General features: G+C 47.3%; 1 protein-coding gene across 1 annotated transcript in view; it reads left to right on the top strand.

Moving 5' to 3' along the window:
- The window catches only part of MALRD1 (MAM and LDL receptor class A domain containing 1), a 787,803-nt gene that overhangs the window by 391,736 nt on the left and 379,252 nt on the right, over positions 1-16,815 (top strand). Inside the window, 1 exon segment of the mRNA XM_030202038.1 lies at positions 15,128-15,285. Coding sequence (XP_030057898.1) covers positions 15,128-15,285 — 158 coding nt within the window.

Raw genomic sequence — 16,815 nt, 5'->3', positions numbered from 1 at the left:
TACAAAGCTGCGCTAGCGATTCCGGTGTGGCAAATGTGATGAAGCCATTCAATTCCTATGAGCTATGTCAAATTTGCCATGACGGAATCACTAGCACAGCTTTGTAAAAGGAGCCCTTAATGCAAAAAGTAGAGAAAAGCTGCCCAATATTTAAAAAGTTAGCCGGCAGATTAGTGGCCAAAACCGGCACATAGTGGTTATATCTGACAAAGCCGGCCAAAGTCGATATTCAGCGGGCGAAGGACAACTAGATATTTGTGAAAACCGGTTTTTGCAAGCTGGCTAAGATTGGGCATGTTTACGAGTTTGTTGGCTAAAGCTAATGTTCAGCGCGTCATGTCTGGTCTTCATCTGTCATATGGCCAGCTATATATAGACCTGGTTTTCCGCCGGCTAATCCTTTTCTGGTTTTGAATATTCCAGTCTAACTCATAGTGGCTAAATTTGGCAATAGGTATGTAAAGCTGTTATAATTCAGGTTCAAATGTTCTCTCACTTGAATTTTATTTTACACTTTCTGCCATTATGTTTCTTTCTCAGTAAAGTTTCAGAGTACCCTTCATTTAGTGGGCTACGGTAGGCATCGGGGGAGGAAGCAGGTACATGAGGCATGTTGAGACTATCAGCCTTATTTTCGAAAGTGATGGGCGCCCAGATTTCGACCCAAATCGGGAGATAGGCGCCCATCTCGCAAAGGCACCCAAATCGGTATAATCGAAAGCTTGGCTAGATGGACCATTGGTCTGACTCAGTATGGCTACTCATGTTCTTATGAGGAGAATAGAGGGTGCTCAGGAAGGTCACAACAAAACAATATAATGTATTCATTTTTCTTAGTTTCTAATGAAGAGGATACTGAAGGATATCTATGCTGAAAATCATTCTTTGAGTGGAATGATTCTGAGGAATTGAAGCAAATCACAGTGAGCCAGGAAGCTGTAATAGAACAAATTGACAAAACATCAGCAGAACCAGTTACAGTTAGCATATACCCTAGAGTTCTAAAAGAACTGAAAAATTACATTTCAGACTTATTACTTCTGATTTCTAACTTAATTCAAATTGGCTGTAGTACCTAAGGAATGGATGGTGGCCAATATAACACCTGTTTTTAAAAAAGGCTCCAGGGACGATCAAAGATACGACACACAAGTGAGTATCACATCAGGATAAGGCAAAATTGCAGAATCATTCTGGAGAAAAAATTACTGACCATCTGTATAGACACAGATTAATGGGGCAGAGCCAACATGGACTCAGTAGAGGGATGTCTTGCTATACCAATATGTCAATATTTAAAGGGTTAATTAATATGTGAACAAGTGTGTGTCAGTGGATATAGTTTATCTGGATTTTCAAAAATCCTTTGGCTACTACTTATAAACCTGACTATGTAGAAAAACTGCAAACGTACTAGTCAGAAATAAAGAAATGAACTTATACATCATCTCTACAAAAAGAAGAAAATGATAAAAACCAAAAGAGAAGTAATCATAAGGAACATGCATGAACTAAATCCCTATCTTATGAGCCAAATGAAGGAGGATCTGCAAGAAATCCAAGCAAAACAACAGTACATTGTTACATGAAAGAAAGAAAAATAGCTGACTTCTCTCCTGCAGAATCTCAGAGAGAACAGCAACTCATCTCAGAACACCAGAGGTGCAACACCTAATGGAGCAGACTCAAACAAGTTGGATACACTTTCAAATCCATTCAAGGTATATGAAAATCAGAACTCAAACAAACTTGGAGATCAAGAAAATCAGCAGATGCCCTGCAGGCAAACCTCCACTGACCACACTGATAGAAGTGCAGATCAAATGGGGATAGTAAACCTCTGGAACTACCAATTAGAGTGGAGGAGTGGCCTAGTGGTTAGGGTGGTGGACTTTGATCCTGAGGAACTAAGTTCAATTCCCACTTCTGGCACAGGCTGGGCAAGTCACTTAACCCTCCATTGCCCCATGTAAGCTGCATTGAGCCTGCCATGAGTGGGAAAGCACAGGGTACAAATGTAACAAAAATTCTCCGAGGACAAGCAGGCTGCTTGTTCTCACTGATGGGGTGACGTCCACGGCAGCCCCTCCAATCGGAAACTTCACTAGCAAAGTCCTTTGCTAGCCCTCGCGCGCCCGCGCGCACCGCGCATGCGCGGCCGTCTTCCCGCCCGAAACCGGCTCGAGCCGGCCAGTCTTCTTTTGTCCGCACTCGGTACGGTCGTGTTTTCGCCGTGTCGAGCCCCGGAAAGTCGACCTCGCGCGTCCAATTTGTTTGAACGTGTTTTTTTTCCTTCGGGAAAGCTTTGTCCTAGTCGGGAAGTGCTCCGGAAACCCCCCGCCGGGTTTCGTGTAAATCCTCCCCGTACTTCCAGCTTTTTTGCCCCGGTAAGTTTTCTTTCGTCGTCGGGGTAGGCCTTTTTTCGGCCTCGGTCGAGATTTTTTCTCCCTCTAAATTTGGTGCTTCGAATTTCGCCATTTCGGCTTTTGATTTCGCCGGCGTGATTTTTCCGCCCATGACATCGAAGCCTTCCAGCGGCTTCAAGAAGTGCACCCAGTGCGCCCGGGTTATCTCGCTCACTGATCGACACTCGTCGTGTCTTCAGTGTCTGGGGGCCGAGCACCGCCCTCAGAACTGCAGTCTGTGTTCCCTGCTTCAAAGGCGGACTCAGGTAGCGAGACTAGCCCAGTGGAACGTGTTGTTCTCGGGCTCTTCGTCGGCATCGGCACCGGGATCTTCGAGTGCATCGACGTCGTCAGCGTCCAGACCATCTTCCTCGGCCGCCCCTGCATCGAGTGCATCGAGGCATCGGGCCTCTGCATCGGCGCCGAGACATCGGATAGCTGCATCGACGTCGGTGGTACCAGGACCTCGTCTGCTAATGTCGTCGGACGGTGGTGCATCGGGTGGAGTGCAGGTGAGGGCTGTCCATTCCCCTGCTGGTGGCGGTGAGCCCTCGGGTGGGTCTCCGCCTACCCTGAGGGCTCCTGCGGTACAGCCCCCCCGAGATCGACCTTCTTCAGTCTCGGCCCCGAGGAAGCGACGGGTGGATTCGACGTCCTCCTCGTCGGTGCCGGGGAGCTCCGGTGACATGCTTCGGAAGAAATCGAAGAAGCATCGACACCGGTCTCCTCCCCGTGTCGGCACCGAGAGCTCTGGGTCGCCGAGGGATTCGGCACCCAGCAGGCATCGGCACCGAGAGGACCGCTCACCCTCTGTTCAGGAGGTGTCGATGCGCTCCGCTCTGGACAGCCCGGAACAGCCTCCACGCCCGGAACAGGTACTGACGTCGACGCCTGCATCGACCTCTCAGCCTTTCTCTGCAGCCGCTCTAAACGAGAGCCTCCGGGCCGTTCTCCCAGAGATTCTGGGAGAGCTGTTGCGCCCTACCCCTCCGGTACCGGCGGTGCTTGCGCCACCGGTACCGTCGAGCGTGGCGCCGGCTGGCCCATCGCCCAGGTTGAGGTCCCCGACGTCGGTACCGCGTGCGGTACCGACCGCGGCCACCTCCCAGGAAGGCTCCCCGACTACGTCGGCGGAGGGAGCTTCGCCGATGCGGGCGAGGGAGTCTACCTCTCGACGCCCCCATCGTGGACAGGGTTCCACGGAGTCGAGCAGGGCGAGGTTGCAGACACAGGTCCGTGAACTTGTGTCTGACACCGAGGGTGAGGCCTCGTGGGAGGAAGAGGAAGATCCCAGATATTTCTCTGACGAGGAGTCTGGGGGTCTTCCGTCTGATCCCACTCCCTCTCCTGAGAGACAGCTTTCTCCTCCCGAGAGTCTGTCTTTTGCCTCCTTTGTCCGGGAGATGTCTACGGCCATCCCCTTCCCGGTGGTTGTGGAGGACGAGCCCAGGGCTGAAATGTTTGAGCTCCTGGACTATCCTTCTCCACCTAAGGAAGCGTCCACTGTTCCCTTGCACCATGTCCTGAAGAAGACATTGCTTGCGAACTGGACCAAACCATTAACTAATCCCCACATTCCCAAGAAGATCGAGTCCCAGTACCGGATCCATGGGGACCCAGAGCTGATGCGCACTCAGTTGCCTCATGACTCTGGAGTTGTGGATTTGGCCCTAAAGAAGGCTAAGAGTTCTAGGGAACATGCTTCGGCGCCCCCGGGCAAGGACGCTAGAACCTTAGACTCCTTTGGGAGGAAGGCCTACCATTCCTCTATGCTCGTGTCCAAGATCCAGTCTTACCAGCTCTACACGAGCATACACATGCGGAATAATGTGCGGCAGTTGGCGGGCTTGGTTGATGCTCTTCCCCCTGAGCAAGCCAAGCCTTTTCAGGAGGTGGTCAGGCAGCTGAAGGCGTGCAGAAAATTCCTGGCCAGAGGAGTTTATGACACTTTTGATGTTGCGTCCAGGGCCGCTGCTCAAGGTGTGGTGATGCGCAGGCTCTCATGGCTGCGTGCCGCCGACCTGGAGAATAGAGTCCAGCAGCGGATTACGGACTTGCCTTGCCGTGCGGATAATATTTTTGGCGAAAAAGTCGAGCAGGTGGTAGAGTCTCTCCACCAGCGGGACACCGCATTCGACAAGTTCGCCCGCCGGCAGCCTTCAGCTTCTACCTCTACAGGTAGACGATTTTTCGGGGGAAGGAAGACTGTTCCCTATACTTCTGGCAAGCGTAGGTACAATCCTCCTTCCCGACAGCCTGCGGCCCAGGCTAAGCCCCAGCGCGCTCGCTCTCGTCAGCAGCGTGCGAATCAGCAAGGCCCCGCGGCTCCCCAGCAAAAGCAAGGGGCGAGCTTTTGACTGGCTCCAGCAGAGCATAGCCGACATCCAAGTGTCAGTGCCGGGCGACCTGCCTGTCGGAGGGAGGTTGAAAGCTTTTCACCAAAGGTGGCCTCTTATAACCTCCGATCAGTGGGTTCTCCAAATAGTCCGGCAAGGATACACCCTCAATTTGGCCTCTCAACCTCCAAATTGTCCACCGGGAGCTCAGTCCTACAGCTTCCAGCACAAGCAGGTACTTGCAGAGGAACTCTCCGCCCTTCTCAGCGCCAATGCGGTCGAGCCCGTGCCATCCGGGCAAGAAGGGCTGGGGTTCTATTCCAGGTACTTCCTTGTGGAAAAGAAAACAGGGGGGATGCGTCCCATCCTAGACCTAAGGGCCCTGAACAAATATCTCGTAAAAGAAAAGTTCAGGATGCTTTCCCTGGGCACCCTTCTCCCCATGATTCAGCAAAACGATTGGCTATGCTCTCTGGACTTGAAGGATGCCTACACACACATCCCGATACTGCCAGCTCACAGACAGTATCTGCGATTTCAGCTGGGCGCACGCCACTTCCAGTACTGTGTGCTACCCTTTGGGCTCGCCTCTGCGCCCAGGGTGTTCACAAAGTGCCTAGCTGTGGTAGCAGCGGCGCTTCGCAGGCTGGGGGTGCACGTGTTCCCATATCTCGACGATTGGCTGGTGAAGAACACATCCGAGGCAGGAGCCCTGCAGTCCATGCAGATGACTATTCGCCTCCTGGAGCTACTGGGGTTTGTGATAAATTACCCAAAGTCCCATCTTCTCCCAGTGCAGAAACTCGAATTCATCGGAGCCCTGCTGGATTCTCGGACGGCTCGCGCCTATCTCCCAGAGGCGAGGGCCAACAACTTGTTGTCCCTCGTCTCGCGGGTGCGAGCGTCCCAGCAGATCACAGCTCGGCAGATGTTGAGATTGCTGGGCCACATGGCCTCCACAGTTCATGTGACTCCCATGGCCCGCCTTCACATGAGATCTGCTCAATGGACCCTAGCCTCCCAGTGGTATCAGGCCGCCGGGGGTCTAGAGGACGTGATCCACCTGTCCACGATTTTTCTCGAATCCCTGTATTGGTGGACGATTTGCTCCAATTTGACTCTGGGACGTCCCTTCCAAATTCCTCAGCCTCAAAAAGTGCTGACCACGGATGCGTCTCTCCTGGGATGGGGAGCTCATGTCGATGGGCTTCACACCCAAGGAAGGTGGTCCCTCCAAGAAAGCGATCTACAGATCAATCTTCTGGAGTTGCGAGCGATCTGGAACGCTCTGAAGGCTTTCAGAGATCGGCTGTCCCACCAAATTATCCAAATTCAGACAGACAATCAGGTTGCCATGTACTATGTCAACAAGCAGGGGGGCACCGGATCTCGCCCCCTGTGTCAGGAAGCCGTCAGCATGTGGCTCTGGGCTCGCCGTCAAGGCATGGTGCTCCAAGCCACATATCTGGCAGGCGTAAACAACAGTCTGGCCGACAGGTTGAGCAGGATTATGCAACCTCACGAGTGGTCGCTCAATTCCCGTGTGGTGCGACAGATCTTCCAGGCGTGGGGCACCCCCCTGGTGGATCTCTTCGCATCTCAAGTGAACCACAAGGTCCCTCAGTTCTGTTCCAGGCTTCAGGCCCACGGCAGACTGGCGTCGGATGCCTTCCTCCTGGATTGGGGGGAAGGTCTGCTGTATGCTTATCCTCCCATTCCTCTGGTGGGGAAGACTTTGTTGAAACTCAAGCAAGACCGAGGCACCATGATTCTGATTGCTCCCTTTTGGCCGCGTCAGATCTGGTTCCCTCTTCTTCTGGAGTTATCCTCCGAAGAACCGTGGAGATTGGAGTGTTTTCCGACCCTCATCACGCAGGACGAAGGGGCTCTTCTGCATCCCAACCTCCAGTCCCTGGCTCTCACGGCCTGGATGTTGAGGGCGTAGACTTTGCCTCTTTGGGTCTGCCAGAGGGTGTCTCCCGCATCTTGCTTGCTTCCAGGAAAGACTCCACTAAGAGAAGTTACTTCTTTCATTGGAGGAGGTTTGCCGTCTGGTGTGACAGCAAGGCCCTAGATCCTCGCTCTTGTCCTACACAGACCCTGCTTGAATACCTTCTCCACTTGTCTGAGTCTGGTCTGAAGACCAACTCCGTAAGGGTTCACCTTAGTGCAATCAGTGCATACCATTACCAAGTGGAAGGTAAGCCGATCTCAGGACAGCCTTTAGTTGTTCGCTTCATGAGAGGTTTGCTTTTGTCAAAGCCCCCTGTCAAGCCTCCTACAGTGTCATGGGATCTCAATGTCGTTCTCACCCAGCTGATGAAACCTCCTTTCGAGCCACTGAATTCCTGCCATCCGAAGTACTTGACCTGGAAGGTCATTTTCTTGGTGGCAGTTACCTCGGCTCGTAGAGTCAGTGAGCTTCAGGCCCTGGTAGCCCAGGCCCCTTACACCAAATTTCATCACAACAGAGTAGTCCTCCGCACTCACCCTAAGTTTCTGCCAAAGGTTGTGTCGGAGTTCCATCTGAACCAGTCAATTGTCTTGCCAACATTCTTTCCCCGTCCTCATTCCTGCCCTGCTGAACGTCAGCTGCACACATTGGACTGCAAGAGAGCATTGGCCTTCTATCTGGAGCGGACACAGCCCCACAGACAGTCCGCCCAATTGTTTGTTTCTTTTGATCCCAACAAGAGGGGAGTGGCTGTAGGGAAACGCACCATATCCAATTGGCTAGCAGATTGCATTTCCTTCACTTACGCCCAGGCTGGGCTGGCTCTTGAGGGTCATGTCACGGCTCATAATGTTAGAGCCATGGCAGCGTCGGTAGCCCACTTGAAGTCAGCCACCATGGAGGAAATTTGCAAAGCTGCGACGTGGTCATCTGTCCACACATTCACATCTCATTACTGCCTGCAGCAGGATACCCGACGTGACAGTCGGTTCGGGCAGTCAGTTCTTCAGAACCTGTTTGGGCTTTAGGATCCAACTCCACCCCCCGAGGGCCCTGTTTGTTCTGTTCCAGGCTACACTCTCAGTTAGTTGGTAAATTTTTTAGGTCAATCTCAGTTATGTCCTCGCCGTTGCGAGGCCCAATTGACCAATGTTGTTGTTTTGAGTGAGCCTGGGGGCTAGGGATACCCCATCAGTGAGAACAAGCAGCCTGCTTGTCCTCGGAGAAAGCGAATGCTACATACCTGTAGAAGGTATTCTCCGAGGACAGCAGGCTGATTGTTCTCACAAACCCGCCCGCCTCCCCTTTGGAGTTGTGTCTTCCCTTGAAGTGTATTGTCTTGCTACATACTGGACTGGCCGGCTCGAGCCGGTTTCGGGCGGGAAGACGGCCGCGCATGCGCGGTGCGCGCGGGCGCGCGAGGGCTAGCAAAGGACTTTGCTAGTGAAGTTTCCGATTGGAGGGGCTGCCGTGGACGTCACCCCATCAGTGAGAACAATCAGCCTGCTGTCCTCGGAGAATACCTTCTACAGGTATGTAGCATTCGCTTTATCATAGCATGAGACCTCTGCACTGTCAGAAGGACTTTCATTTTGTCCTTAGAGCAAACTAGATAAAATTTCCAGCAGACTGGAATACAATCTTTTAAACAAAAGAATACATATTTCACCCCACACGATGGACAAAACAAACTTGACAATTACACAGAAAGTTTCAGAGTGAAACCACAACTTTCCTTCAAACAAAAGAAAATTCTGTACAACCTCTCTCCACCAGAACCATAAAAAAACCTACAAAATAACCAAATATTGTCTTCAAACCTGCAGACAAAGGAGGCTCTGTAGTGATTATGAACACAAACAAAAATAGATTGAAGAAGGACACAGACAGCTCTCAACAACACATATTATAGGAAAACGACTGAAGAACCCACACAGGATTATACAAGACAGTTGAAAAAGCTTATAAAAAATCTTCCAAAGCAAGTACAGCCACATCTAAAACTATCAAACAATCCTTCTGTGGGCATATTCTCATGGTAAAACCCATGAACCTGGAAACCTTGGCAGACCAATTATATCTGGTATTGGCACACATACAGAGGAAATATCTGGACTGATAGAGGGGATTCTTAAACCCTATGTGCATAAGGCAAACCGCTTCATTCAAGACATCACAGACTTTCTGAACAAATTAAAAAACATCAAGCAGCTACCAGGGTGGGCCTGTGGAATAACACAGCCTGACAGTCAGGCCCTGTCTTATATACTTCCTGGATTTGGCTCCACCCGTCCTCCCAGCTCACTTCCTCTAGGGCAGGACTAGTGTTCTGAAAGGTGACAGCTCAGGTTGTCTATGGGACTATTCTTAAGGGTGAGGGATAGAGTTCTATAAACACCCTCACACCTGCAAAGCCTTCTTGCTGCCATGCCCAGGATAGGGGGAATACTCCAACTTTCCCTGCCCTGTGCTGCTGCTCCCAGGACCCTTCCTAGGATATCTTACACTGAAACCCTCTCCCTTCAGCCTTAGCTGCTGCAACTCAGCACTGGAGCTGCACATCTAAAATATACCTTCCCTTTGTTCTTCTCTCTCAGTAAATGCCGAGATACCCATTATATTCCTATAGGCATCCTGGCGTTTACCGCAAGCTAAAAATGGTATCACAGTTTAGTAAAAGACTCCCTAAAGCCTGTAGGCTGAATCTGGGTCTGTAGGAGAATTTTTTATACTACTCAAACTGGGTAAAGATCCATAGACCCATCCCTCACAGCTCCAGAGGCCAAAAGACTGGACCATGGATAACAGACTGATGCCTGTGCCTCTGAGATTGAGGCCTGCCGAAGACTGAATCATCCTACTTCACTAAATCACCTGTACCATTTGCTGGAGGCAGAGAAATATTGGCTGGTTCCAGTGTTGCTGCACTTCTTATAAAGGTGATGATGTCACTGAAATGTCATTGTTCGTTGACTCCATCTGCTGGTCAGGGGATGTAACCTATTCCTCTGGACGGGTCCAGCAGGGTAAAGAAACAATTATTAGCCATGTAGACTTAGGATAGCCACTGCTTATCTCTAGGTATGAGCCTTAAGGGTCAGATCTTTTTCAGAATTCTGTCAGATCTTGTCATTGGAATGGCCACTGTCAGAAACAGGATGCTGGGCTTGATGGACCCTTAGGCTAACACAGTGTGATCATTCTTATATTCACATCAGTATTCCAGAAATGGTGTCTGTTCCCATCATTTATAATATTTAAGTTAAATCCTTGAAAGTCGATCAACCATATCCTTCCTTTTAAACAATGGGCGGGATAGCAAATCCCAAATAAACTTGAAACTTGAATAGCTCTCTTTCTCTATATAAATAATTTGCACCTCAAATATTGTGTTCAATTCTGGTCGCCGTATCTAAAAAAAGATATAGTGGAATTAGAAAAGGTGCAGAGAAGGGCGACGAAAATAATAAAGGGGATGGGACAACTTCTCTATGAGGAAAAGCTAAAGTGGCTAGGGCTCTTCAGCTTGGAGAAAAGGCGGCTAAGGGGAGATATGATAGAGGTCTATAAAATAATGAGTTGAGTTGAACGGGTAGATGTGAAGCGTCTGTTCACACTTTCCAAAAATACTAGGTCTAGGGGGCATGCGATGAAGCTACAATATAATAAATTTAAAATGAATCGTAGAAAATGTTTCTTCACTCAACGTGTAATTAAACTCTGGAATTCATTGCCAGAGAATGTGGTAAAGGCGGTTAGCTTAGCAGAGTTTAAAAAAGGTTTGGACGGCTTCCTAAAGGAAAAGTCCATAGACCGTTATTAAATGGACTTAGGGAAAATCCACTATTTCTGGGATAAGCAGTATAAAATGTTTTGTACTTTTTTGGGATCTTGCCAGGTATTTGTGATCTGGATTGGCCACTGTTGGAAACAGGATGCTAGGCTTGATGGACCTTTGGTCTTTCCCAGAATGGCAATACTTATGTACTTATCTATTCTGTCCTTCATGCTCAGAAATTCATGTGATGTCTTTTGGGGTCATTTCATGCTTGATTCTAGTCCTATAAAATTCCTTTTTTTTTGGTACTTTATTCAAAATAATCCCTTAGGAATCATAATTAAGGGCTTTATATGATAAGTATTCCTCTCATAAAGCTACTGCACATGGAGGGGCATAATCGAACGCGAATGCCCATCTCCATGGGCGTCTATGTCCAAAAACGGGTACATGAAGAAGCAGGACAGACCGTATTTTCGAAAAAAATGGGCGTCCATCTTTTGTTTTGGAAAATACGGTTTGAATGGACCAAATGCCCATGGATTTGGTCCTTTCTGAGCTGGGCGTTTTTTTTTTTTTTTTTTTGCGATAATGGAAAATAAAAACGCCCAGCTCAGAAACGTCCTAATCCAAGCCATTTGGTTGTGGGAGGGACAAATGTACAACACTGCCATAGCTCTTAGGGATGAAGGGGGCAACTGCATGTGGGTACAGTGGGTTTCAGAGGCCTCCCATTTACCACCACAAGTGGTACAGGTGGGGGGGGATGGGCCTGGGTCTGCCTGCCTGACGTGCACTGCAGTACCCACTAAAAGTGCTCCAGGGACAGGACTTGTTGCTGGTGTATAACCTTGGCACAGCAGTTGACACCTGAAGACTAATCTCACTGAAAACGTCCTTTATTTGAATAAGCACCTTTACTCACAGTTAACTGCAGATCACAGGTTGTGCCCCACTGGCAACGAGTCTCGCTGGTACTGAGATTAGCAGTAGGTCCGAGCTGGCAGCATGGTGTACAATGCCCTCTTTCAACAACATTCAAGGTAAGAACTAAGTGCTGTAACATGGCTAACACATGAAAGGGATCTAAAACTGGCTTACAAAAATGGCCACTACCTCATGGATTACCAGAAACACAACAGGGCACACTCTGACCCAGTAAGCAGAGGGAAAAGCACCATGGGAGTACAGCCTACCAACTACCAACATCGTGAGCATTTAACACAAGCTACTGGAATCACGGAGCCCAATACCCTACACCCACCATAATGCATTGCTGATGTGACTCTGCAGTGTCCTTAACAGAAAAGGTGTCACACTCACCTGAGACCCACATCAGAACCAGGGAAAGGCTGTCAGAGGATAGAACACATTCTGCTGTCATTGAGGTGGGTACGGAATTTGAGGCTGACATACAGGCTGGGAAAAAAAAGTTTGTAAAGTGGGTTTCTTTTGGTGGGAGGGGGTTAGTGACCACTGGGGGAGTCAGGGCAGGTGATCCCTGATTCCCTCCAGTGGTCATCTGGTCAGTTGGGGCACTTTTTGGGGACTTGTTCGTGACCCCAAATCGCGGTAAAAACGCCTTTTTTTCGATTATCACCTAAATACGCCCATCTCTGCTCGGCCGATAACCACACCCCAGTCCCGCCTTCACCACACCTCCGACACGCCCCATCAACTTTATTCGTTCCCGCGATGGAGTGCAGTTGAAGACGCCCAAAATCGGCTTTCGATTATACCGATTTGGGCACCCGCGAGAGAAAGACGTCCATCTCCCGATTTAGGTCAGAATATAGGCGTTTTTCTCTTTCGATTATAAGGTGGATAGTTATTTCCGTTCTTACAAAACTGGTCAAGTTAAGAGGGATTCCATATGCAATTCTTTATAGGTTGAGCTCCAATTGACTAGAAACAGCAGCAGGACATCTCCTGGTAAGTGAAGTGGAATCTGTCAAGATCTTAAAGAAACTTCACCATTACAATAAAAGAAATGCTTATAGAGATTACACTTTCATTTCCACATGGGAATTAAGTTACACAATATTTTAATAGTATGCAAGAAGGCAAATTAACTCACAAAATTCAATAAGATTTAGTTAACAAAAAGAAAAGTTCAGGAGAGGGAGTTTGGAGTGATGGTGTCTGAGGATCTCAAGGTAACACAACAATGTGACAAGGCAGTGGCCACGGCCAGAAGATGCTAGGCTGCATAGAAAGGGGTATAACCAGCAACGGAAAGGAGGTGTTAATGCCCCTGTACAAGTCGTTGGTGAGGCTGCTCTTGTAGTATTGTGTTCAGTTTTGGAGGCCATATCTTGCTAAGGACGTAAAAAAAAACTTGAAGCGGTTCAGAGAAAAGCAAAAAAAACGGTATGGGTTTTGTGCTGCAAAACTTATGAGAAGAGACTTGATGACCTGAAGATGTATAATATGGAGGACAGGAGAGATGCAGTGATATGACACAGATATCCAAATATTTGAAAGGTATTAATAATATGCAAAGAAATCTTTTCAAGAGATGAAAAGATGGTAGATCTAGAGGACATGAATTGAGATTTCAAGAGTGCTGACTCAGGAATAATGTCAGAAACTAGCCTACTGTTTAGTGCAGTGGGCTATGAACCAGGGACTCCAAGTTCAAATCCCACTACTAATCCTTGAGCAAGTCACTTATCCTTCTATTGTCTCAGGATAAGAATTTAGACTGTAAGCCCTCTTGAGATGGAAAAATATCTATAGTACCTCAATGTAATTCACCTTGAACACTATTGAAAAAAGGTTTGAGCTAAAGTCAAAATCTACTTCCCATCATCACCTTACTGAAGAAACAGCTCCTATGACAGATGGACTCAGGTAGACTCCTGCATGAAGTCTCTGGTACCTTCTGGTCTTATGAATCCTTCTTGGCTACTCATTTAGCTTTGACTGTGTTGGGTCTCTTCCACTTCCACCACCTCCTTCTCTTTAGCACTTATCTGGGGTCAAGTTTTGCTGGTTTTGGGAGTGGAGGAGTGGCCTAGTGGTTAGAGTGCCAGTCTTGCAATCCAGAGGTGGCCAGTTCAAGTCCCACTGCTTCTCCTTGTGATCTTGGGCAAGTCACTTAACCCTCTATTGCCTCAGGTACAAACTTAGATTGTGAGCCCTCCTAGGACAGAAAAATATCCAGAGTACCTGAATGTAACTCACCTCAAGCTACTACTGAAAAAGGTGTGAGCAAAATCTAAATAAATAAAACAGCATTCCAGATCTGGTATGACATAACCATTCATCAGGAAGGATGCATCCCAGACTACACTTGAGCCCCCTTCAGTTTCTAGCTTCTCCTTGTCACTTGGACTCCTGTAGAAAGCACAAGGAGATACCTAGCTCCTAGATACAACACATTCAAACATAATACAGGACACACACCCTGACTAGTGATTGGCAGATAGGTCCATCCTCCCTTACTTCACACTGCAGTAGGGGCTCCAGAATGTTTCTCTGTTTGAACCTACAGGGCACATCACATTAAATTGTTTTGTTTTTAACTTGAAAAATAAAGGAGCTAGATATTCAGCCTGTGGTCTATACCCCCTTTTGAGTTGCACATGAGGATTTGGGTGCAGATTTTTATAGAATAGTATGCAGCCAGATCCATGCACAAATGTTCTGGGTATGCCCACTGTGGTTAAAATTACACTGGATATTCAGAGTCAGTATCCAGATACTGGCCAGCTCTAAGTATCCAGTTTCAATGCACACTGGCAGTGCTATCTAGTTAGCTGTGATTTTCAGACTGTTAACCGGATAGCCAACCGGATAAAAAGTTAGGACAGCAGCTAACTGGATAACCTCCAGCTCTGCCTATGGACAACTCCACCACTGTGCAGATAATACTGAGGTTGTCAGAAGACATACTCTGTGCCACTCTCCAGTTAGTATTGCTGGATATCCCACTCACCAGCACTTATTCAGTTAGCAGTGCCTGCTAGCTAGCTAGCTAGCTATGTATCTTTGAATATCGTCCCCAGTGTTTTTAAAGTCTGAATATAACCTTACCAATGGTGCATGTAGGAACAGTGCTATAGGCTTTCTTGACTTTTGACTAGTAGGCTAAAGCTGAGTGGAGGAGTAGCCTAATGGTTAGTGCAGCAGGCTTTGATCCTGGTAATCTGGGTTCAATTCCCACTATAGCTCCTTGTGACCTTGGGTAAGTCATTTAACTCTCCATTGCCCCAGGTACAAAAAACTTAGATTGTGAGCCCTCTAGGGACAGAGAAAGTACCTGCATATAATGTGTATAGCACTGACTATATCTAGTAGTACTATAGAAATAATTAGTAGCAGCTTTCCTGTAGAGCTCTAACTAGCAGGTTGATGTGGTGCTATTTATAGTAATACTACCTAACTGCAATATGAATCATTAATTTCCAACATGATTGTAAATACGTCCAAAGAAATCATCTCTGTTCCAGCACAGAGCAGGGCAAAAATGAGCTCTTAGTGTTGACATGAAGTCTCCTGAAGTTTATAAATAGGCTACACAGAGTGACATTGTCAGATGAGTTCTTATCATTCTGTGCCTATGATAATATTCTTTCAGATGTCATTTCAAAACAGGTGAATTATGAATTATAAGATATTCTTATTAAGTGTGCATAATTTTATACTGTAGGACAATTCATGTACCTTGAAGCCACACCAGTGGGTCTACGGGGAGAAAAAGCACGTCTCAGAAGTTCCAGTTGGAAAGAATCAAGCACAACATGCACACTAAGCTTCTGGTATTATATATCTTCAAAAGCCACAGGACTCATTAATGTTCTTATTAAGGTAGGAATATTGTTGGGAGTTTTATCAGCTTGCATGTGCTGACAGACCTTACATTTTGTTAACAAGAAGAAACTTCTAGCTATATGTTGCATGGAGGACAAGGGAATAAAGGACCAGAATGAAAGCAGGTTATAACTTGTAGAGTTCTGGAGAAATGCAATAATCATTTTCTTGCATCTTGAAACAATAACTATTAATTATAATATACATTCTGTTAGATTCAGGGGCTCATTTTCAAAACATAAAAATGGCTCAAAAATGACATAAACTGGCATTTGGATATTTTTTTCTGAAAAAAAACTTTCAAATCATGATATTTGAAATTCAGATTTGAGATGTTTTTCTCTGCAGTGCATCCAAATCACAAGAGGCATGTCGTAGCAGGATTTGGGTGTCCCCAAAACTTGAAATTTTTCTGACATAATGGAACAAAGCACAAACATTCAGGACTAAAAGTTAGATGTTTTGGTCTAGATCTGTTTCAATCACACCTAAGTCACAAAAAGGTGCCCGAAATGGTGAGATGACCACTGGAGAGATTAAGGCATGACACCCCTTACTCCCCCAGTGGTCACTGATATCCTCCTCCACAGATGTGAAAGAAACAGTACATACCAGCCTCTATGATGTTGTGGCCAGTCCTGTTAGAGCAGCAAGCAGATCCCTGGAGTAGCCTAGTGGTCAGTGCATTGGACTGTAGAGAAGGGGATCCAGGCCATATCCCACTCTAACTGGTACACTTGTGGTGGAAAGTGTGAGCCCTCCAAAATTCACCAAAAACCCACTGTACCTACATATAAATGACACCTGCAGGCACATGGGTTTCAGAGAGCTCACCATACAATATAAGGGGGTAATGCTGAGATGTGTACCAGGTGCCTTTTATGCAAAGTCCACTGCTGTGACCTCTAGGGTGCCCCACTGCTCTGTGGATGTCTGTGTGGACAGTCTGCTAAGAATGCTGGTCCCCCAGGGGCGGACTGACCATTGGGACAATAGGGCAGTGCTCAAGGGTCCACAACAGTAGGTGGCCAACTGTGATCTAACCTTAAGCTTAGTTTAATCACTTTTTATAGGTAAGGGACCAAATCACTGTCAGTCCACACTCCATAGTGATCCCCCATACATCCCAATGGCTTGTTTTTGTGAATTTTTCCCTTGGACTTTCTTTTTAATGGTCCTAAAAGGTAGATGCACTGAACACAAAAACATCTAGCAAATGTCCATTTTTGAAACAAAGAGTCGGATATTTTTCTGGTTTGAAAATGGCCATGTTCGCTACTGAAATTTTGGACGTTTTTCACAAAATGTCCAAAATCGGATTTAGATGTGATATAAAAAATGCCCCTCTCCATTTTTGATACCCACAAGCTGTGTTAATTTTGATGTGCTTTGAAAAATAACTTTTCTTTGAACCATCCTTCCTTCTGGTCTTCAATATACAATTTTAATGGGGTTATACTTGAACACTTTGATTTTTTGGGGGGTGTGTGGGGGGGAGGGAAAGATATACTCAAGGCCCTATAAATG

This window comes from Microcaecilia unicolor, chromosome 1 (genome assembly GCF_901765095.1).
Source record: "Microcaecilia unicolor chromosome 1, aMicUni1.1, whole genome shotgun sequence".
Taxonomy (NCBI): Eukaryota; Metazoa; Chordata; class Amphibia; order Gymnophiona; family Siphonopidae; genus Microcaecilia; species Microcaecilia unicolor.
This window is presented reverse-complemented; position numbering and strand designations above follow the sequence as displayed.